Source organism: Abramis brama (genome assembly GCF_963993115.1).
Source record: "Abramis brama genome assembly, chromosome: 13".
Lineage (NCBI taxonomy): Eukaryota > Metazoa > Chordata > Actinopteri > Cypriniformes > Leuciscidae > Abramis > Abramis brama.
The window spans coordinates 33191042-33214831 of NC_139975.1; the positions used below are offsets into that span (position 1 = coordinate 33191042).

General features: G+C 36.4%; 1 protein-coding gene across 1 annotated transcript; it reads right to left on the reverse strand.

Moving 5' to 3' along the window:
• Nucleotides 1-563: 563 nt before the first annotated feature.
• On the reverse strand, nt 564-19161 carry LOC311095487 (E3 ubiquitin-protein ligase TRIM35-like). Its single transcript, XM_084134017.1, has 6 exons — nt 18574-19161; nt 17893-17988; nt 17550-17780; nt 17410-17432; nt 17210-17328; nt 564-2174 (listed from the first exon to the last, which is right to left on the reverse strand). The coding sequence occupies exons 1-6, from the start codon at nt 18967-18969 to the stop codon at nt 1630-1632; spliced, it is 1410 nt and encodes a 469-aa protein (XP_083990143.1). The 5' UTR covers nt 18970-19161; the 3' UTR covers nt 564-1629.
• Between the last annotated feature and the right edge of the window lie 4629 nt (nt 19162-23790).

Below are 23790 nucleotides of genomic sequence, written 5' to 3' on the forward strand. Positions count from 1 at the left end.
AAGTCAGTTCAGTGTTGATTCAGGTCAGTTCAATTACTGTGTAACAATCAACTATGAAATGAGTTCAGGTCATCTATGATCAGCTCTACAGAAGATGATAATGTTGTTAATCACTTCAACGTTCAACGTTGATTCCATTCAGTTCAATAACAGTGTTGATGTTTGTGTTACTGTCACCAAATCCCAGCATGCACTGCAGTCTCTGGTGCTGAGAGCGGGTCCTGTTACATCATCAGTGGACATTTTGTCTTATTCATGATATTATGATATGTGTCACTGCAGTTGTACTTAAAATACATTGAAGTGCATCAGTTTGCATCTGGTGTGGCGCTTTATATAAATATAGTATAAAAATATTACAATTTTCAAACATTTTCAAACTCTTCTAAATAACAGTTTGAAAGTATTTAGTTTGTCTTGTTATTCTGTCAATCATTATGCATGAATATATAAACAGCTGCTGCCTCAGTGCATTCATATGTTTCAGAGCTTGAGTTATATACATATATACATATGAACATATGTGGCACGGTGGGTTGCAGGAAGGCAGACGAAGACAAGGATATATTTTCAAATGAAGGTTTACTTTAATTAAACAAGTCAGCAGAACAGGTAGCAACACACACTAAATCTAACAGAGATACTTAAATACAAACACAGATGACACTGATTAACAGAACACAGGTGACGATGATTGACTAAAAAGGTGATACAACTGAACTGATAATGACAGTAACCATAGAAACAAAGGAAAACAGGAACCAATCAAAACACAAACTGAAAGTCCAAACAAGCACTGACACGTGACAATATGAGGATTTCACTGGCAAGAACATTACTAAAATGTGGCAATGCTTTATCTTGTCTTGCATATTGTAAACATGAATTTAACCATTTTTATTATTGTATGACTTGTTTAATGGTTAAGTATTGAATTTATAATAATAATAATAATTACTTTGGGATTTGTGAATTACAGTACAATAGAATTTTTCTTTATCAAATATTACATGCACAAATAAAAAGAATGTAGTACATACACACACACGAACACACACACACACACACACACACACACACACACACAATTATTACATAATAATTTATCCAATTGACTCTAATATGCAGAATCAGAAAACAGGAAAAAAATAGTATTTGCTTTATAGGCCAAACCTGAGAAAACGATCACCAGCTTTGATATCACCATCTTGTAAAAAAAAATAGAAAACATTTTTAATTTTGAAGCCTTGCCAACAGAATAAAAGTCTATTAACAAAGACTGCATCATTTTATAGTTAAATGGCCCTGGGATAAAAATAAATTGTCAGTTTTAATGAGTTTCAATGGGGATATTTTTGTCCTTAAGGTCCTGAGTGTAAATATTTTGTGTACCCAGTGATTTATGAAAGGAAATGAGGGTGAAATAAGAAAATTCCAATAAAAATACAATTTAAAATTAAACTAAAATTAAAACCTGAAAGAGACAAACATGTCCTTAAGGAAACACAAGGGTTAATTTGGTTCTAAACTTTACATTGAAGTGTGATTGATCAATGAGACCCTTTGATTACAGTGTTAATATTGAAGCATAATTTGCAAAACTGTATTAATCTAGAAGCAGAATCAGATTTAACTGTGATTTTCTGCTGTAATAAACAGTTTAACTGGTAAGATCCTCAGAGGAGAAGTTGTGCAGAAATTACATAAGAATGGAAAGACAGTCTCTGTGAAGGATGTCCTGAATGTGCACAGACAGTCTTTAGTTACAGGATCAGAGAATGACACTGTTCCTCTGTCATAGTCCAGCTGAACTCTCACACGCTGAAGCTTCTGTTTAACAGTAAAGACAGCGCCGCCTTGCTCTGGGGATTGTGAGCCGTATTTGCTGCCTGTGTACCCTACACACCAGACATTAGACTCAAAGAAACCCTCTCCCTTCCTTTGGTTTGATGCTGTTGTTATTCCAAGAATCCAGCCTGTATTGTCCCCAACCTCCACATCCCAGCAGTGTGTTCCTGAGTTAAAGCCCTCAGATCCCAGGACACATGCATAACTGTCAAACCTCTCTGGATTATCAGGAAGTGTTTTATCTCCATCACTGTACGACACACTGGTCAGATCAGCAGAGAGTGTGAGATGAGATTCTGCTGTGTTTGGATCCAGAGTCAACGGAGCTGCAAAAAATAATAATAATAATAATAATTAATTAATCTATCTATATATCTGTCTGTCTGTCTGTCTATAAAGTATATAAAATATATGCTGAATTAAAGCTGATATAATGTCAGTGTCAAGGATGCATAAAAAAAATTTATATGATAAATATTACAGGAAAATCTGAATCAATATTGTGTCCAATATAAAAAGATCTATTATAGAACCTTAGAATAATTCAGAAAAAACATACTTCCCAAATCTGGTGACAGCCTCTTACAGTTTTTCTCAGTCGCTTTGGTGCATTTCTCACTATTTACATTTGCACAACAGTTAATGTAGCCTGGTAATACCAGACTCTGCTACTTCACTTTGCTTCGTAGACAGAGTCTGGAATGGCATAATAGAGAAGTGTTTTCTCTCTCGCGGGGGGCGCTTGTCTGAAGTTTAAAATCATTGGTTACCCGTAAGCCAATCACATAACGTTTGGTTATGGCGTGTGTTATGCGCATGCTCAGCCGCATCTAACTTCCACTGTAAACACGTGTATGATGCGAAAACAAAACCATCGAGCGAAATACCGGAGTGAACATGGCTGTGCGCGACTTTTGCAGATTATGTGAAGTAAAAATCTACGCATCCACGGTACAATCAGCATCTACGTCAGGGCTCTCAGCCCGCCCTCTGTTCGTTGATTGGCCGGCTGTTTTCAGGCCGGTGGAAAACTGAAAGATACGCTGCTATCTCAGACTGACTACAGAAGCGAAATGAAATTGAGCGGAAGTAGGAAGTCTGACGTAGTCAGGCTACAGTTAATGCAGTTCTCAAAACAATTAGTACAAACTGCAAAACCTAGTTGATAACCTGCAAAAGCGTGTCACTTGCTCAAAATGGATCATTCCTCAAAAGCAAGTATTCATGTCAATGAAAGTGTCAGTGTCATCAATATGAAAAGTCCTGACACCATTGTTTATGAAATGGCTTTGTCATGTTTTCATTATGACAGTTTACTCTGTAAATGATTTCCAATGCAAAAAAGTCAGATCTTGGTGACACTACCTGAAAATACTCAAGACAGCAATATATACTATTTGCACAGCCATTTGAAAAATACAGTAAAGTTACATATTACTGTATTTAGTGAGGTAACTGAGTACAAGACACTGAATATGTATGTTTCACATTTTTACTGCATATGCTCTTTGCAGTTCTAATTTGTTCACAGCATTGTGCAAAAGAAAAAATACACCCTTATTTACAACAAACATAAACTCTCTTTGGGTAGAGCTGTGCACAACTGTACACAATACTGCAGTACATTTTGGAACTGAACATACAACAAGTACTGTAATCATTCATGCACATCCAGACGTTCCTCATCCGTAAAAGCTGAGATTCACCTGAGAGAAATTGTTGAATTTAGGAGACATTTTCAGGAAAAAAAAGATTTAAAAAAATGTTTTTGACAACTTTTGACAACTAGTTCAACATTTTTGTATGTAATGACTCAAGCAATGAAATGAGGACTATTAGTTTTATATGGAATGACTATTCAGCATTCACAAGTATAGTTAATTTTGACTGACATGACATAAGCAAATGATAATGTTATAAAACAGCAGAGAGTTGTATGAAAGCAATAGATGCATGTCCAAAAGCATTTGCAATTTGTTGGAAGGAATGAGAAACTGCTACTATGATGTGCACAAATGACTAAATGTTGTGGAGGTTGAACTAACTGTTGTGCAAATGTAAATAGTGATGTGAGAAATGCACCAAAGCGACTGAGAAAAACTGTAAATGTCAGAACTATGATAACCATGTACTGTATATCATACGCTACTTAATGCATTTTTTAGTAAAGCAAGAATATATATATATATATATATATATATATATATATATATATATATATATATATATATACGATGATAAATATGATCAACCTGCAGTGTCCCACTTTCATCATGCTACCATAACAGTGGTCTCTCAGCAGAGGTGGAAAGAGTAATAAAATATTCTACTCAAGTATTTGCTCAGAGTAAAAGTTACTGATTTCCTTTTTCACAGCGGGGGTGTGGTGGGAACTCTCCTGTGTAGGGTCGTAACGGATGAGATTTTCACAGTATGACAACGTCTCAGAAAATATCGCGGTTTCCGGTATTAATCAATTATTAAATAAATAAACAGTATTATTAAATTATGTTTATTATCATCATCATTTAAATTGACAGTTAAATTAATGAAAACAGGTTTTTTTGGTTGAACAAATTTTTTTATTAAAAACTAATTTTATTATAACAAACTCGAAACCATTTGTGTGTTTTGTTTATTAAAATTTCAATAAAACATGTCTAATAAACTAAATTCAATAATTGATTATGAATTAGAGTAACAGCTTATTTTTTAAATAATGAATTCAAATGTTTAAGAATAATAGAATCCTGAAATGTATTTTATGTATTAAAATGTATTTTATTCAGAAAATCAATGTTTCTTTTTATGATTTAATTCAAATATATTATCAAAACCAGTGGTAATCAAATGAAAACTTAAAACTTTATCCTTTTATTTTTTGGGGAAGTGCTGCAAAACAGATTTACTAAATTAAACCATGGACCAAAAAATAATAATATATTCTTTAAATAATGTTTAAATAAATTGTATTATTATTGTTGTTGTTATTATTATTTTGAGAAGTACCTTATATTACAGGCCTACAACAGTAATATATTTATGTCATAATTTCTCCTAGTTAAACTTTTATTTTGACGGGTTGTAGTGAATGTTTCAGAGTGTATTTGACTGATTTTTCTTCAATAAAATGATGAAAATGCTCATTAGGCGTTCTCTCAGAGCAGCTCTGGAAATGTTCATGTATTAATGTCCTCATATTGTTTATGAGACGCTGAAAACACCATGAGTGCTTGATGAAGCGGCACATCTCATTCACACAGAGACATGCAGAACAAGCAGATTATATTTACATAGCAGTCTTTATATTCACAGACATTGGATTTATTGCACAGCTCTACTTTCAATTTATTCATCCATCAGTTTGTGTGTTTTTCGTGACATCTGCGTTCTGGAATTCCCTCTGAATCACGGAAATCATTCGGCCTTAAGTTATAAACGGGACATGGGTCATTACTGGGATTCCGTAATATTTCAACTTGGATTTTTTTTTTTTTTTTTTTAACTACATATAAATCATTTTCTAAGTAGCCCACATCATTAGGCACATATTAAACCATATAAAAAAATAATCATATTTTCCCACCTCAGGCATTTTAGACCTTTTATTAATTTCATTGTTTTTACACCTTTTAATTCTCAAGCCCGTAATGGACAAAATGGACTTGATTTAAAGAGGATTTTACACAAAACTTGCTATAAAACAAACATCTACCCATAGTCCCAAAGTTACGCCACTGCATCTACCTACTGCTCAAATGTAACATTTATGATACTTTTCACATTTTTGGGATACTGAAGTTATAAATAAACAAATTGTATGTCTGTGGTCTCTTTATTTTTATAAAAAATATTGTAAATTTAGATGTTTAACTAAAACCACAATTGTATTGTGTTAGTCCTTCACATGTCAGTTGATAATCAGCAAGAAATGCCTTCATTTTTTAAATGCCTTCCCTATTTTTTCCAAAAATATTAATGTGACAAGGTTGAAAATAGTGTGACGGGGTTAAAGACTGTAATCGGTTTGAAGGGAGGCATTGTCTTCAATTTTCTTTCTTTTTTTCTTTCTCATATTGTGCCCTTCTTTCTGGATCAACATTTCTGCATATATAACACTGTCTTTCTGCTGCTGATGTGACGGCCATTTCTGAGATAAGAAGCTTGTCAGTGTTTAAGTGGACACATTACATCAATAGTCTAGATGGAAATAGGGGTCCACGCGCACCCCCCGGCTTTTTTTATGCCACGTGATTTTTTCAAATCTTTAAAGTGTCTATTTTCATAATCTGCCAGGTGCCAAGCTGAAATAATGTCCCAAAGGCTTCATTTTTAACCCTTTGCTGCACCCGACCGGAACCCGAAAAATCCAAAAATGATATAGAAAGTGGCATAACATTTGAAGTAAACAACATACAGAGACAAATTAACATATTTTCCCATACAATTCTGACCCCAGGAATTGAATGGAATGGTTATTTTTGACATTTGAAAACATATTGACCCTATTTCTGGACAAAAATAGCAAAAAATGGCCAGAAATGTGTAGAGGATCAACTATATTTTCGTTTTCTCAAGCACATAGAGTGATTCTTTTTTTCACAAACTGTTATTTCTTTATCATTCAGGTGTCTATTTTAAAATTAAATTGGGTACCAAGCTGAAATAATGTCCAAAATGCTTTATTTTTAAACCTTTGCACCAAACCCGAAAAATCTAATGTGATATAAAGTGCCATAACTTTTGATGTAAACAACTCACAGAGACAAATGGACACATTTTTCCATACAATTCTGACCCAGGGAAATTGTTATTTGTTATATTTTACAACATCTTGACCATCTATGGTCAAAAACAGCAAAAAAAAAGCTAATTTGACACCATTTTTATTATACTAATAGCAGCCTGAAATGGGGTTTATTTTAACCTTTTACTGCACCTATCCTGAACCAGAAGAAATTGAAAATAGCTTTACTTTTGAAGTAAACAAAACAAAGCAAATTAACTTAAAAAGTTTGGGAATGTTGAGGCTTTGCAGTTGGCAGTTGTGGCCGTTGGTTGGTACCTGCAGATCTCCATCTCCCACTGCTTTCTCTTTTGGAACAATTTCAGTACGTATTTAAAACTATAATTAAGATATACCTTTGTAGTCATAACTAAGTCATAAGTCATTTTTCAACAGTTTTTACTATAATCACAGGCTTTCGGAAAGCGAGAAGCTGTCATATCTACACAGTATCCGAGATATGAGACTCTGTTAAGGAGCCAGTTCACCATACCGCATGATGGATATTTGTGAACAGATTCCATTAACATTAGAGGACTTACCTTTGAATACAATTGGCTATCACCAATACTGCTATAAAAGCTTTACAGGGAAAATAGATTGTTTTACAAGTGCCAAAGGCTTCTACATCTGGAGAATCATCATTGAAAAAGGACTCTTTGCGCCATGTCAAATCTCTGTCAATTCAATCTGAAGGATAGCCTGGAAGTCCAGACCTAAATCTAAAAGATTAATGGTCTGGTGTCGACTAATGCAAATCGCCCAGCTCGAGGGGCAGCACCAAGCGTGCATTTGAAAATCTCACTGCACGCAATTGGATAACACTACGACCAATCACAACAATAAAACGCTACCAGCGGAGCTAACTGGTAGATTATAGTCTTACCATATCCGGTCGTCAAAACAGCAAAAACGTCCTTCTTGCAAAGGAACAATTCAAGCACCGTCTTCTGTTCTTCTTTTAGATAAAAAGCCAAGTCTAACTCGTTCATTGTAGCGGCCAAAGCTGTTTCAAACAACTGGTATTCATCCATAGCCATCTTGCAATGTTTACTAATGACTTCGACGTCACAGTGCTGTCGTCGTCTGTTTAGCTCGCCTCTGGACCGCCTATATCAGATAACCCGATGTGATTGGTGCAGCTCCGATCGAGGGGCATATTTAATGAGCATCATTACTAAACACCAGAGTATCTCACTGAGCAAATTCAACTTGTGCTCTCGTGAGAACTCTGGATTACCAGGGTATCTGAAGGAGCTCCAAGAAGGTGTTCCTTCTTGTTTCCCAATCATTGCATTTTCTGTGACAAAGCAAAATCCAAGTTCAAGGGCAAGACTGAAGAGCTTACAAAGTTTCAGAGTTGGAAACACAAGGAACCAGCCTGGAAAGTTATTGAACCTAGGGTACAAGAATTAAAGAAATAGGCTCTTTATCGCAAGGTGTAGGACAAGGACCTTTTTGCAATGGAAGCTAAGTATCATCTATCATGCAGAAACAACTTCAACACAGAGTACCAAATCCATGAGCATGGAAGGGAGAGAGCAGAAAAGGCAGCAGACAACATTGACAGCCTGCAGGCCTAGAAGATAGCAGCACATAAGTCGTATTGTGTGGAAAAGGATTACATTCTTAGGAATGTGATTGAATGCAAAGAGGTTGTCCAGCTAAGACCCAACTTGTACATGAAGACATTGGAAAATCAAGGTTCCCTTTCGAGAACGGTTACTTCATATTGCATAGCTAATACGCAGTGGCAAACTCCTTTCCTCGAGAATATTAAAGCTAATAATTTAAAACGCAGTGCAGCTGCACAGTGAACACAGCAGAGCGTCTAGCTCGCCCATTGGCTGTGCTGTGGCAACTGCACAACCTATGGCCAAGCGCCTCTGACGTGATGGGCGCCAAGTCATCTGATTGGGTCGCACGTCAGAGCGCGCCTAAATGGGCGTGGCCTTAGTTAAGTCAAGTCAAGTCAAGTATATTTGTATAGCGCTTTTCACAATACAGATTGTATCAAAGCAGCTTCACAGTATTAAATTAAAATAATACAAAAAGGTTTGTTTCTAGTGGAATTTATTCTTTGATAAAATAAAATTAAATATCCCCTTAGTCTATAAAGGAATCCCATTCTGACCAAATAGCAGGTTTAAATCGACTGAAGTGACAAATCCCGACAGATTGTAATAGTGCGGCAGGCTACGCAATACTCGTTCCCTTACTCTCAGGGAACCGAAGTTACGTTAGTAACCGAGTACGTTCCCTTTCAAGAACGGTCACTTCGTATTACGTAGCTAATACGCAGTGGGGACGCAATGTAAAATGCCGCACTATTAGCAAGCGGCTGCATACAACTGGATCCTAGGGAAGCACCCCGAGGTTCACAGAAACAAGCCATAACAAACCCCAACATAGTGACAGTAACCAGACGTGAGTCGGGTTTCATGAATAAGGGGCTGGAGTATAAGGGTCGCTCCGAACATAAGTCTCAGGACAATTGTGCTAATGGACAGTAATAGGTAGACTAATAAGATTGGACCCTAGCTGGAGTACTGACGATGCAGCGGCCATGAGACCGAGAAGCCTCTGAAACTTCCTGAGGGGCATGCACGCACCTACCCTGAAGGACCTCTTATAGAGAGAGCCCACTCTGGTGTGAGCCACGCTCTCATCATTGTAGAGTCGATAACTGTGCCCAGAAAGATTAAGTTCTGGCTGGGTAACAGTTTTCTCTTGGAAAAATTGACCCTGAGCCCCAGGCATTCCAAATAGTTGAGGACAGGGATTAAAGTTCTCCGTCGCTACGACGGATTTCCGTTAATTGCATCAAGTCTATGACGGATTTCCGTCAATTGCAGGGTTCCAGTCTGTTCTTACGTCTTAAATTCACTTTTCATAATTGTAAGGCCGTAAATAGGCTTTGATTTCTCAAATAGTGTAATAAATGTCTTAATTTTAGTTTGAATAGGTCTTAAATTAAGGAAAGACGAGGTGTATTCACCCTGCTGAGGAGGATGTGATCAAAGCCTGGAGTGGAGCAAAAGCACGTTCCTCTCTCCACTCTAAGCATTGTGTAATCATTTCGCTTATGGTCCACTCCGGGTTTTCAATTACCGCTCACGGAAAGTGCATGTACCAGGCAGTGACATAAGTGTATGCTGAAATAAAGTTTTTCACCTCAGAAAAACGGACTTTCTTGTCCTGTCAGCCGTTATCCTGTAACGTTAGCGCACACTCTTCAATTGCGCGCGCAAATGCGGCGGCGCGCGCTGTATCGCCTGATCAAGTGCAAAAGAAACTACGAGCATGCAACGCCGTTACGTTGTAAATTACACGAAATAAAAGTAATGCAAGTATGATTTTCATTCTATTCACCAGGAGCAGTTTCCATGTTTCATTAACAGTCATTGTTAATATTGTGTATTCACCATGGTAACTGTCGTTTCCATATTAACCCCAAAATGCCACTATTTTTCTTTGTGTTATTTTTTATATTCTTAAATGACTGTTGTAGCGTTTATACGCCCACGTATAAATATTATTAATTATTATTCATAACGAATTATGATCAATAATTAATAATTTAATTATTTTCAATTATTTACTGTAACAGAATCAATAATATGATAATTTATCAGTTCATCCAATGAACAGAAAGCATAAACAATTATTAACTCTAGGAAATATAATATCTTCCTGGCCAAGAAAGAATAACCCCCTAACAGTAAATTAAGAAATAGGGTAACAGCATAGGTAACTTTTGATCGAAGTTCAAGACAATAAAATTTGATAAGCACATACACAAGCAATCTCTTTTCAAATACAAACAATACTTTATTGATTATATACTAACACGTACAGCTAATGTCTAACACAAACACACACACACGCACACACCCACACACACACATTCATACGAGTTGCAGAAAGGAAGAGAGTGAGGAAAGAGTGGGTTTAAGAGTGAAAGGATGAAATCTCACGATTCCATAATGCACTTAGACATGCCCTGAACGAACCATCAAACATTAATTTAACCCTTCTATCGTTTTAGGCAGGTTATTAAAGTTATATAAATACACCAGTTTAGCTTTCAGTCTGGAGGTTACTTGCTTGTCTTCTCGTTCCTTTTTTGGAATTCCCTTCGTTGCGTAACAGAGGGTTCCCCCGGGTTCGTTCGTCGGCTGTGGTCTCCTTGTGCATGGATAGATGGGGCGAGAACCAGTCACGTGTGGCTGGCGGTTGCTGATGGTTGAATGAGTCTTTGAAGTTGAAAGCGTGCGTTGCAGCCGCGAATCGTGGAACGAAACTTTGCAGCAAAACTTAACTTAAAACCGAGACTTTCAATCGGAAAATAAAGGAAGACTTAGAAAAGAAAAGAAGACTTAGACGAGAGTAGTAAGACGGCTTGAATGAAACTGTTTAACCCATGTTCTACAGATCTTGATTTGGGTTATTTCTGCTCGTTTGTTACATGGTACTAGTCTGCCGGAACTTAGAGAGCTTAGAGCTTTGAGAGCAGCGAGAGAGAGAGCTTAGTTTTTGGGTCTAAGGTTTTAACTAAAAGTTTGTCCCCCCTCCTGAAGAGAGCGGACCAATTAGACACTGGCTTTGTCTCATCGTAAATCTGGAGTGTTGGTGTGTTCTCTAACTTTTAAGCAGAGAGGACAGAGGCCACAGTTTAGACATGATTTCTAATTAAAAGAAGATCAAAACATATTACACCGATATCATTCAAGCCATCTTGCTAGTTGTGTTCGTAAGATAGCATTGATATGAAACAGTACACACTGTCATTCACACACCTAATAATTATAACAATTACATGAATTATATGGGATTAAAGCATATCTTATTAGAATATGCATATAAGTGGTGGAAACACACAGGATTATGTAGTTGCGTGATTGTTTGATTGTAAGTCCATTGAGAATTGTTCTTAAATGATTTTATGTAGTTTATTGGTAAGAATCAGTTCTCTGGTTTGAAGAGACAGAACACTGTTTGTTCTGTTCAGAGGTCTTAAGGAGGAGGGGTCAGGAATGCTGTGGTGTCATTTCTGAACCAATTTGTCTTTTAAAAACCCCCTCATATTGACAAGTTCTTCCTTTAGCTGGGCTCATAAAAGTTCTTAGTTGGGGGTTTTCGTTGGTTTGGTCATTAGAAGGGTCTTTTGCAGACTCTGTGGCGCCAGGATGGGTGACTTATGGCTCTGGACTGTGAGGACACTGTCTTTATCTTAACCAGTCCGTAGTTGGCCACAAAGCTAGCCATTGACCAGTTATTTAGTTAGTGTTGGGGGAGGCTCTTTTAAATAGCCAGAGTGATGAGGATCATTTGACGTTCTGAACCAATCTTCTGTTTTGTTCGGCAGGAAGTAGAGAGTTTGAATTAATTTTCTGGAAGAAAATTAGTCTGTGGTTGATTTCTTCTCATTGTCGTTACACTGTAGTGGCTCATACCAACATTGTATTAACAAAAACTAGTTTGGGACTGCCATTTAATAGCTTTAGCATAGGCCTAATGTTTATTTATTAGTTAGTCTTTACTATTAGTCATATTCTTACAATTTATGTTAAGTAAAGGGGAAAAGTACTTGTGTGTGTTAACAAATTTTGTGTAAACGTGTTATAATTTGCCTATATATATATATATTAGGCCTATAGGCAAATTATAACATGTTTACACAAAATTTGTTTATATATATTCAATGTAAACTTTGATCATAATTAATAAATCAATCGCAATTCAAAGGGATTCAAAAATACAATTCTAAGGGAATAATCGGCAATTATGAATTTTGTTATAATCGTGCAGCCCTAACTTAGGTGAAGAAACCAGTTTATTATTTATTCATTTGATTTTGCAACTGTTCACTGAAATAGCTGGTTTCAATGAAAACTACTTGTGACATATTCATCATATTTGGCTTTGACTTTGACTGAACATTTGCTCTCACTTTGCGGAAAAAATATCGTGATATATATCGTATATCGATATTCAGCCTAAATATATCGGGATATGAGTTTTGGTCCATATCCCTCAGCCCTAAATGCAGAAAGGCTCCGATGTATCGGAGATCGATAAAAGTGTAAAAAATAAATGGAGATGGGCTTGGCTTAGCGAAATGGGGGGAGAATGGCAAGCCTTTTAGTTCATGGACTAAAAAAATCAAACAGCCAGGTACGTGTCTTTGCACAGTATGTCACAGGAGACTTCAATATGCCAATAATGGCAAAAAAAGTGCTAGGTCGCCATCAATCCGAAGCTAGTCACAATGCTGCCGTTCGTGCTCGTATGCTCCCTGCCTGGTTTTCATAGATTAAAATAGCTTTTAAAATACGCCTACTGGTAATATTAAAGCGGTTTAAAACATATCCCCTTAAAACGCTGTTGGTCTTGACTATTTAAAAAGTTAAAGAAATATGACTTGGCCTAAAAAATCATTTCAGTCAGAAGAATTTTTTTCACTTTAATCCCTGTGAGGAGCATAGATCTGTCTGTCAATAATTCGGTCTTCGACTGACACATAATGAGCCAATCGTGGAGATAGTTCAGCACACGCACTCCGTTGCCTCAGGGAAGAAAGTGCTGCGTCCATGCACTTTGTCAAAGTACGGGCTGCTAGAGACAGACCGAACGGTATGACCGTGTATTGATAAGCCTACCCCTCGAAGGCGAATCTCAAGAATGGCCTGTGATGGGGCGTTATCTTAATGTGAAAGTAAGCGTCATTCAGATCCACCGTAAAAAAAACAATCCCCCGTGCAAACCTGCGCGAGGATTTGTTTGGTAGTTATCATTCTGAATGGCCATCTCATGAGAGCTTTGTTCAGATGTCTCAGATCTAGAATGGGGCGAGTGCCACCGTCCTTTTTTGGTACAAGGAAGTAACGGCTGTAAAAGCCTGACTGGCTCAGCGCGGGGGGACTAATTCTATCGCCCTTTTTTCTAGCAGATTTTGCACTTAGGTGAGAAGCACGTGAGCCACGCCGCTTCTCACCGAGGTCTCGATGACCGCCTGAAACCATGGGGGTCTGCGAGGGAATTTGAGCGAGTAACCTCTCTTTATAATGTACAAAAACCATTTCGACACTCCAGGGATGTCTTGTGAACCGCTCTGGATCTCCAGCCAACAGCAGTGGGCGGGCATAGATGGGCGGCAACTGCTTCTTTGAGCAGAGGCAGCTTCTCATAACCTTTTTCTGCTGCGCCGTCAACAGAGGAGAGCGTGGCGGAAGTAAAAGCGCTCGTGCGTGCTGAGTACGGTGCACGCCATGATTTCGTGAGTTCGTCGTGGACCTCAGGGAAAAAAGGCGCTGGCTTGTGACGGGGGCCTGCTGGCGCCCAGGCAGAAACCATCCATCCAGCCTGCTTCTGTGTGGCTCCTCAGGACGAGGCCCATTCGAGACCGAGGTCTAAAACGGCCGCAGTGAGGATACGCAGCATCTCAGTGTCCGAATTAGCCTAGTTCCGGTAGCAGCAGTGCTAGCACCAGACTGTGAGAAGGCGGGGTCAGCTGGGCCTGTCCACTCTTCCTCAAGCGCAGCGATGGAGAGGCTGTCGTTGTGTTTTTCGTGCGATCTGCCGAAGGAGACGAGACCTGACGCTCTAAGGGAGAGGGGGCATTGGTCTGCCTGAGTGAACAGGACCGGCGAAGTAGAAAGTGAGTGAGAAAGTGAGAAAGTGACGGTGTCGCCGTCTCGAAAGAGAGCTAGCCGCGTCCGCAGTGTTGAGATGAGCAGGCTCTCGCAGTGAGAGCAGCCCGCGGCAGAGAGTGCAGCTTCAGTGTGGGTGGGTCCCAGGCATGTGGCGCACTCCGAGTGCCAATCTTCCTTGTGTATGCGTGCTCCGCATGAGGTGCACGAGGGGCGAGGCATTTGAAACAACGTTCGCTAAATTTGACTCTTTTAGAACTGAGTGTCGCAGCAGCGAATACAACAGTAGCAGTAAAAGGATATAGCATTTTTCTCGCCGGATGGCCTCAAGAGAGCAGCGACAGAAGAGAAGCGGCTTTGAGGTGAGTTGAAGTCGCTGTCTACTGTATGCAAGGCTTGCTCTAGCTGTTATTTCTTGTTTCGACAGCGAAAGCTTCAGAGGAGGTCAGAGTCGTGAAGAGTCGCTGAAGGAGATAAAATCTGCTATTTGGCCAGAATTGGCTTCCTTTATAGACTAAGGCCACGCCCATTTAGGCGCGTTCTGACGTGCGACCCAATCAGATGACTTGGCGCCCATCACGTCAGAGGCGCTTGGCCATAGTTTGTGCAGTTGCTGCAGCACAGCCAATGGGCGAGCTAGACGCTCTGCTGTGTTCGCTGTGCATTTTAAATTATTAGAAATAAATTATCAAAAGAGAAAGCAGTGGGAGATGGCGATCTGCAGGTACCAACCGACAGCCACCAACTGGCAACTGCAAAGCCTCAACATTCCCAAACTTTTTAAGTTAATTTGCTTTGTTTTGTTTACTTCAAAAGTAAAGCTATTTTCAATTTCTTCAGGTTCAGGATAGGTGCAGTAAAAGGTTAAAATAAACCCCATTTCAGGCTGCTATTAGTATAATAAAAATGGTGTCAAATTAGCTTTTTTTTGCTGTTTTTGACCATGGATGGTCAAGATGTTCTAAAATATAACAAATAACAATTTCCCTGGGTCAGAATTGTATGGAAAAATGTGTCCATTTGTCTCTGTGAGTTGTTTACATCAAAAGTTATGGCACTTTATATCACATTAGATTTTTCGGGTTTGGTGCAAAGGTTTAAAAATAAAGCATTTTGGACATTATTTCAGCTTGGTACCCAATTTAATTTTAAAATAGACACCTGAATGATAAAGAAATAACAGTTTGTGAAAAAAAGAATCACTCTATGCGCTTGAGAAAACGAAAATATAGTTGATCCTCTACACATTTTTGGCCATTTTTTGCTATTTTTGTCCAGAAATAGGGTCAATATGTTTTCAAATGTCAAAAATAACCATTCCATTCAATTCCTGGGGTCAGAATTGTATGGGAAAATATGTTCATTTGTCTCTGTATGTTGTTTACTTCAAATGTTATGCCACTTTCTATATCATTTTTTTGATTTTTCGGATTCCGGTCGGGTGCAGCAAAGGGTTAAAAATGAAGCCTTTGGGACATTATTTCAGCTTGGCACCTGGCAGATTCTGAAAATAGACACTTTAAAGATTTGAAAAAATCAGGTGGCATAAAAAAAGTCGGGGACCCCTATTTCCATCTAGACTACAGATATTCTTTAAAATAAATACTCTATTACGGAATTATGAGTTGCCATGAATTTGGTAAGTATATCTTTGCTGAAACATGATGACTATTTTATATATATATTTTTTTTAATTAAAATTATCCATAAATTAAGTGAAAAACTCAACCCTGTCACAAGTTTTCAACCCTGAAATAATGAGAAATATACAGATATGTGAGGTTGAGGTTTTCTGCACAAAATGGCCACTGCTCGTCTTGTAGTGTAGGAGAGTAGACCATACATGGCAGCAATGAAACAAGTACATTGTATATACTTATGGATTAAAGTAAAAATTTAAAAAAATAATAATTTTCCATCTTGATTTTTATGTGATGGGGTTGAGTTGTTAAGACTGACAGTGCCCTCCCTTGACTATGATAGGCCTCAAAAATATTAATAAAAAGTATGATACTACTTACCATCTTATGCAACACTGTTAAAAAGACCTGAATGATGTAATTTCTGGTCAATTGTCACATATGAGTGGAGTCTAAATTATTAGATTTAGAGATTTAGTTGGCGTGACGGGGTTGAGTTCAGACTAAGGGACATCACTTTATAGTCTGTTTTTTATCAAATATCTTGCATTTATTTCAAATAAATTAAAAATTCACAAGAAAGTAATACAAAAAAATACTTACAACATTTGCCAACAAAATTTGACAAGTGTACAATTTGTTAAATATTTTCCAAATACAAATTCAGTGAAGTACCAGAGAAGGGACCTGACAAAATTAGTTTACAATAGAAATAAGTCATTATTTTATGATAAAAAATATTTAAATGCAATTTTTTTTTTTTTTTTTCATCGTGGAAAGCTTTTAATATTTAATTTTGGTGAAACACCACTTTAAAAGTCTGGGGGACTGAAATATTACCGAATCCCAGGAATGACCCACATCCCTTTATCTGCACGGAGCGATGCTGTTCTGTGTTTCCTCTTTTTGCGTCCACATTTTCTGCAAATTGGATATCTATCCTCGAGGACAACCACACGTTTTTTTCTAGATCCAAATTATTTCCACACTGGCCATGATTCGCTTCATAAGAATTTGACGGCTCGCTTTCAGCTGGGTCTGCATCCCTTTTTTTTACTCATTAACAGATATGATTTAAAATGTAGCGAAGTACAATACTTAAACCATGAGGAATAGACTTTTCATTATGAGTTCGCTGTATGATCTGATGATTTTCTGAAATGCAGTTCAGATTCACTTAGTAATTCAAGTGATTATTAAAAATATTTCTATCAAATGTTGATGTTGTGTGTGTTTATATCTGAGCTATCTTCTGCACTGGTGTCAAATCTGCTGAGACTCACTGTGTTGGACAGTTTCCAGCATCTTCTTCCAGACTCTGAACGGCAGGTTACCCAGATAACGCGACACATGAATCAAAGCTCCAGAACTCATCCGTGGATCCGGCTGTGAGATCTGGACTCTGAGGAACATTCAGGAGTCAGAACTGCAGTGAATTTGAGTTCAGATCCACTGAGAGAAGAGATACGAGCAGCTCACTCACCTTTCCATTGAGGCCTTAAAGTTCTGGAAAATATAGAGTTTGAAAACATTTTAATATCTTATCAAACACTCTCAGTGTCAATGAGTCTCTCTATACAAGTTGTTTTCTGCACAAAGAATGAAGCCAGATTGATTTGTCACCTTTAGAAACGAGACGTCATTGTCTTTCATCATCTCCTTCATGTCTCTGATTGTGTGTAAAAGAGCTGAGATGTGTGTGTTCATCTCCTCCAGCTTCTCCTTCATCCTCTGCTTCTTCTGCTCCTCTTCCTCTCTCAGTGTAGTGATTGTAGCTTCTTCTTCGTCTCTGAGAAACTGATGAAGCTTCTCAAACTCTTCTTTAATCTGACGCTCTGTGTGCTCAGCTTGAGACTGAAATCAAATCACATTCACTTCAGTCAGCGCTGTATGAACACACACTCCACTAATGTCAATAATAAACTCTGTGTGTGAATGTTGAGTATTTAACTCTTTATATCCTCACCTTGATGTGCTCAATTGTTTTATCACACTTTTTCTTCATTTTTTTGCCCTGTTTGAGCTTGTTTTGTAAGGACGTCAGTGCTGTATTAAATTCCTCCTACAGGTTAAGATGAAAATCTGTGAAACTTATTCAGCTCTAAGAGCTTTTTTGTATGTTTGGATGTTTTTATTATTTATATGTTGATAAATCATTCTCAGGAAGCATTTGTGCAATGGCAGGACATATATATTTAATTGTTTAATTGGGAAAGGATGAACATCTATAAATCATGTTTTCACCAAACAAATGTGTTTTTTGCAATGGCCAATTCTTAATTATTATATCCATGCAGTTGTATATTTGTGGTTGTGCAAATACAAATACAGAAAGTAAAAGTATGTTAGTATCATTCACTTTTTGGTGTGTCTTAAATTCATATTCATTAAATTCATATTATTGAAAAAAATATTAATAACCCATGACATTTCTATTTTTTCTAAACATGTTTTGGGCAGATGCTGTTACATTCAAGAAGATTTGAACATCAGAGGGTCGAAGATTAGTGCAGAACTTTATATCAGTAGTAAATCATAAAGATTTAATTTGAGTAAAAATAAATACAGATCTATTGTATACACAAATAATACTGTTTCTATGTATAACACTGTGTTTAGCATATGAAATGAGAGACATTTGTCTTACCTTGTAAGATGAAAGCACTTCACTGATGGGTCTGAATGTGTGATTGGTGTGTTTCTCTGAGTCTATACACACTAAACACACAGGCTGTTTGTCCTCCAGACAGAAGAGTTTGAGTTTCTCACTGTGTAAACTGCAGATCTCCTCAGATCCTGATGAACGTTTCTCATTTCCCTCCTTTATCAATGAATCACACAAGTTTTTTAACACTAGATTAACTGGAGGATCATCTCTAGATGATCTTCTCCTGCAAACAGGACACTCATGAGTTTCCTTAGTTTTCCAAAACTGTTGTATACACTCTTTACAAATACTGTGACTACAGGACAGAAAAACAGGAACATTGAAGATTTCATAGCAAACAGGACAAGAAAGCTCTTCCACAGATTTTGAATCCATTTCCTCGTTTTGTAAAATATCCAATAATCTACAATTAACTTTCACTTTCTGAACTTTGGTTTAAAGAGTAGCCTAAATAACCATTACAATCAAAATCTAATCTAGGTTTCAAATAGAAATACACAAAACCCTAATACAATGTGTCGTCCTCTGTTCTTCACAACTCGTTTTAGCTTTCAGTAAAAATGAAATGTAGAAATAATGACTAGTCAGTTCCTGGTAGGTTTTGTAAGAGGGTGGAGTTTCTGATTAACTTTTGGAGCCTCTGGGACTGGTTGCATAAACCACTGAAACTAGTCTAACAAGCTAGTAATTATTTTTTTATTTTTTTAAGACTGTTCATAACTTTTCAAAGTCAGTTATATATATATATATTTAAAAAAAAAATAAAAAAAAAATAAAAAAAATATATGACAAGCCGTTCAGGAAATAATTATATTTATAATATGAAGTCTGAATATATAGAATGAAAGTCTGAATATATAGAATGAAAGTCTGAATCTATATAGAATGAATGTCTGAATATATAGAATGAAAGTCTGAATATATATATAGAATGAAAGTCTGAATATATATATAGAACGAATGTCTGAATATATAAAATGAAAGTGAATATATAAAACGAATGTCTGAATATATGGAATGAAAGTCTGAAAATATATATAGAATGAAAGTCTGAATATATATAGAATGAAAGTCTGAATATATATATATATATATATATATATAGAATGAAAGTCTGAATATATAAAACGAATGTCTGAATATATGGAATGAAAATCTGATGTTATCAGCGCCATCTTGTGTTATTCATCTACTATTTTTATACACATTTTGAACAATAAGTCCGCACGAAATTTAGTAGCAGCAATTTTAAGTAACGATCATCTAATTAACACCCTGGCAAATGCGTGTACGGGTCAAAATACTGGCAACCGTACTCAACATCGTTCTACTGATGAAGAAATGAATTCGCTATTTCATCGCGGAAGAGCAAATGCGCTGAATTCATAAGATTCATAAATTCCTTCGAGAATGATGCATAATGTTCTTTCAGCAACATTTTGTTGAACATGACTGCCCATAAGCGCTAAGAATGTTGCAAGAATGGAAATATGATCCTCGAGATGACGTGATGTAGACAAATTGTTTATGTTGTTTGGAGTATGACCAACTGCTGCAAAAAAGTCTTGTAGCTCACCAAAGTATTGGAAAATTTCAGGGAATGACATTTTTAAATGAATCGCAATTCAAAAGGCTAAAACAAGCTACACATTATTCAGTGAGAATTGTCAAATGTACACTTTTTTTTCACATATTCACACTTTCACATACATTTAGACTTTCATTCTATATATATTCAGACTTTCATTCTATATATTCAGACTTTCATTTTATATATTCAGACATTCATTCTATATATTCAGACTTTCATTCTATATATTCAGACATTCATTCTATATATATTCAGACTTTCATTCTATATATTCAGACATTCATTCTATATATATTCAGACTTTCATTCTATATATTCAGACATTCATTCTATATATATTCAGACTTTCATTCTATATATTCAGACATTCATTCTATATATATTCAGACTTTCATTCTATATATTCAGACATTCATTCTATATATATTCAGACTTTCATTCTATATATTCAGACTTTCATTCTATATATATTCAGACTTTCATTCTATATCTTTCATTCTATATATATTCAGACTTTCATTTTATATATATTCAGATTTTCATTCTATATATGTTCAGACTTTCATTCTATATATATTCAGACTTTCATTCCATATATATTCAGACATTCGTTTTATATATTCAGACTTCATATTTTAAATATAATTATTTCCTGAACGGCTTGCCATAATATGATATATATATATATATATATATATATATATATATATATATATATATATATATATATTCATTCCGAAAAAATAAAACTGATTGTCCCTTCTAGTGGGTCATATAAGACTGTCACATCCACCAGCTGGAGTGCCCATGATCTCCACTAGGGGGGAAAAAAAAACCTGCGAAGCTTTCAACACAATTGTATCAGAAAAAGGTTCATTACACAAAGCTTTTCAAATCACAGCTTGACGAGGACCTCTGCTGGTGAAAGTGAAGGAAAGTGTGTGTCGCAAAATGTTTCACATCCAAATGCATTAATCTTGGAAGCTAAAATGAATGAATGGATGGATAGATGAATAAATTAATTAATCAATATATTAAATAGCCCACATGACAACAATCTGTTGCATTGCATACTCATAGTAACTCAAAACAATAAAGACAACATTTAGTATCGTGGATGTGGACACTTTTCGGTAACACTTTATATTACGACCCGCAAACAACTGCGTAAGTAAACCGAAATTACGGTGTACGTTTCTGTAATTATAGTGCACTTCCGTGTAGGTAGGGAACAATATGTTAAGTTTTGGGTAATAAAGGGGTAACAAGCAGATATACAACCTGCAAAGAACTTCGTAAGTAAACCGAAATTACGGTGTACGTTTCTGTAATTATAGTGTACCTCCGTGTAGGTATAAGGGAACAATATGTTAAGTTTTGGGTAATAAAGGGGTACAACCAGATGTACCAGCAAATTATTTATAATGTAATTATTTTAAAACTAACAGGTACCTATTCTGTTAATATATTCCAAGCAAAAATTGTACGTCTGTTGCATATAAAAGTTTTGATCACATTTCTGGCATATATATATGGCTGCATGTAAGCACAGTATGATAAAAATTGAATTTATTGGCTTTTCTTACTAAACTACTTAACGTTAAGCCAAAAAAAAAAAGTTTCTGCTATGATTTTAATTTAGAACATACCATGTAGTACTTACTTACCTTATCACATTGTATTGCAATGACACTTAAATGTCAGGGCAAATATACTGTGTAATTAAAAAGTTTTTTTGTTTTGTTTTCTTAATAAGAGTACCTTTCTCTGTAATTACTGTGCAAATAGTGTTGCTTCGTATTGTTACATAGTAAGTAGTGTTTGTTACCCGTTTCAACTGTGTATTTACAGGGTAAGTGTAACTCCTGCGGGCTGTAAATTAAAGTGGTGCTTGTTACCCCCTTGTTCTGTGTAGTTACAGGGTAAATACAACATTAAACCAGTATGCTGAAACAGACAAACCTAGCTTTACCATTAGCATTATCAACAAATTTCTAAATTAGTACTTGTAAAAGAACAGTAGCACAATTAAACCAAAAACATTTATTAAAACAAGTTTAACAATAAACAATCACAATGTTGAAATGACATCAACACTGTACAAACTGTAAACAGAACAGAAATAATCTTGAAATCACACTGTACAAAGTGTATAAATAACAATAATCGCCAACAGTTGAACAGAGAAAACAAACAATTGGTTTAAACAAATTACAAAAACAAAACAAAAACAAACAAAAAAAAAAATCAATGGCGAAACTTATTTTTTATAGGTAGCAGCTTATTTTCTTTTTTCATGTCCTCAATTTTCTTCCGAAGCTGGGCGCAATGATCATTTTCACGTTTAGCGCCATGTTGTTTACAGCAAATGCATTTGCGCCCAATTTTGCGCCCATGGGCGTTCTGGTCTGAAAATGAGGTGTGTTCAGGCACATTGTTGGCGTGTTGCTATTTTGAGGCAACTAAAATAGACTACGCCATTGACCAACTAAAACCTGCTCTAAAGTCTAAAGTAAATGGTGCAATATTGTTTTTGTTATTTAATGAGCGCATTAGTAATACGGGACCATACGGGACGACAATGCGCGTTTGCTTATCACACATGGATGCGCAGCAGCACACAACCCTTTTTATAATATGAAAAATTAAAGGATTAAAATGTAAAAGATTATTATTGAGTCTCTTGGACATAAATGAGGACCGATTACGAGACAAAGCACAAGAACATATTTTTCCAGAAATGTGATAAAAACTTTTATATACAACAGACGTACAATTTTTGCCTGGAATAGCCTATATTAAATCAAATCAAAATCAAATCAAGTATATTTGTATAGCGCTTTTCACAATACAGATTGTATCAAAGCAGCTTCACAGTATTAAAATAAAATAATACAACAAAGTTTGTTTCTAGTGGAATTTATTGATTGATAGAATAAAATTAAATATCCCCAAAATATCCCCAACTGAGCAAGCCAAAGGCAACAGTGGCAAGGAACCGAAAAACTCCATCAAGCGGCCTAATGGTGTCCTAAAACTCCATCAGGTGACCCAATGGAGAAAAAAAAAACCTTGGGAGAACCCAGGCTCAGTCGGGGCCAGTTCTCCTCTGGCATTTATGAACTAGAGGCCGGATTGTAGTTTGAAACTGTGAGATTAACAATATTATGAATGCCTGGCTGAAAAGATGCGTCTTTAATCTAGTTTTAAACTGGGAGAGTGAGTCCGAGCAACGAACAGTATCAGGAAGACTATTCCAGAGTTTTGGAGCCAAATGTGAAAATGCTCTCCCTCCTTTGGTTGATCTGGATATCCTAGGTATGACCAAAAGCCTCGAATTTATTGATCTTAAAGTAACAGAATAGGTACCTGTTAGTTTTAAAATAATTACATTGTAAATAATTTGCTTGTATATCTGCTTGTACCTCTTTATTACCCAAAACTTAACATATTGTTCCCTTATACCTACACGGAGGTACACTATAATTACAGAAACGTACACCGTAATTTCGGTTTACTTACGCAGTTGTTTGCGGGTCGTAATATAAAGTGTTACCCATTTTTCCTGTTTGTAAACCAACAAAACTCATGAATAGAGGGAGTAA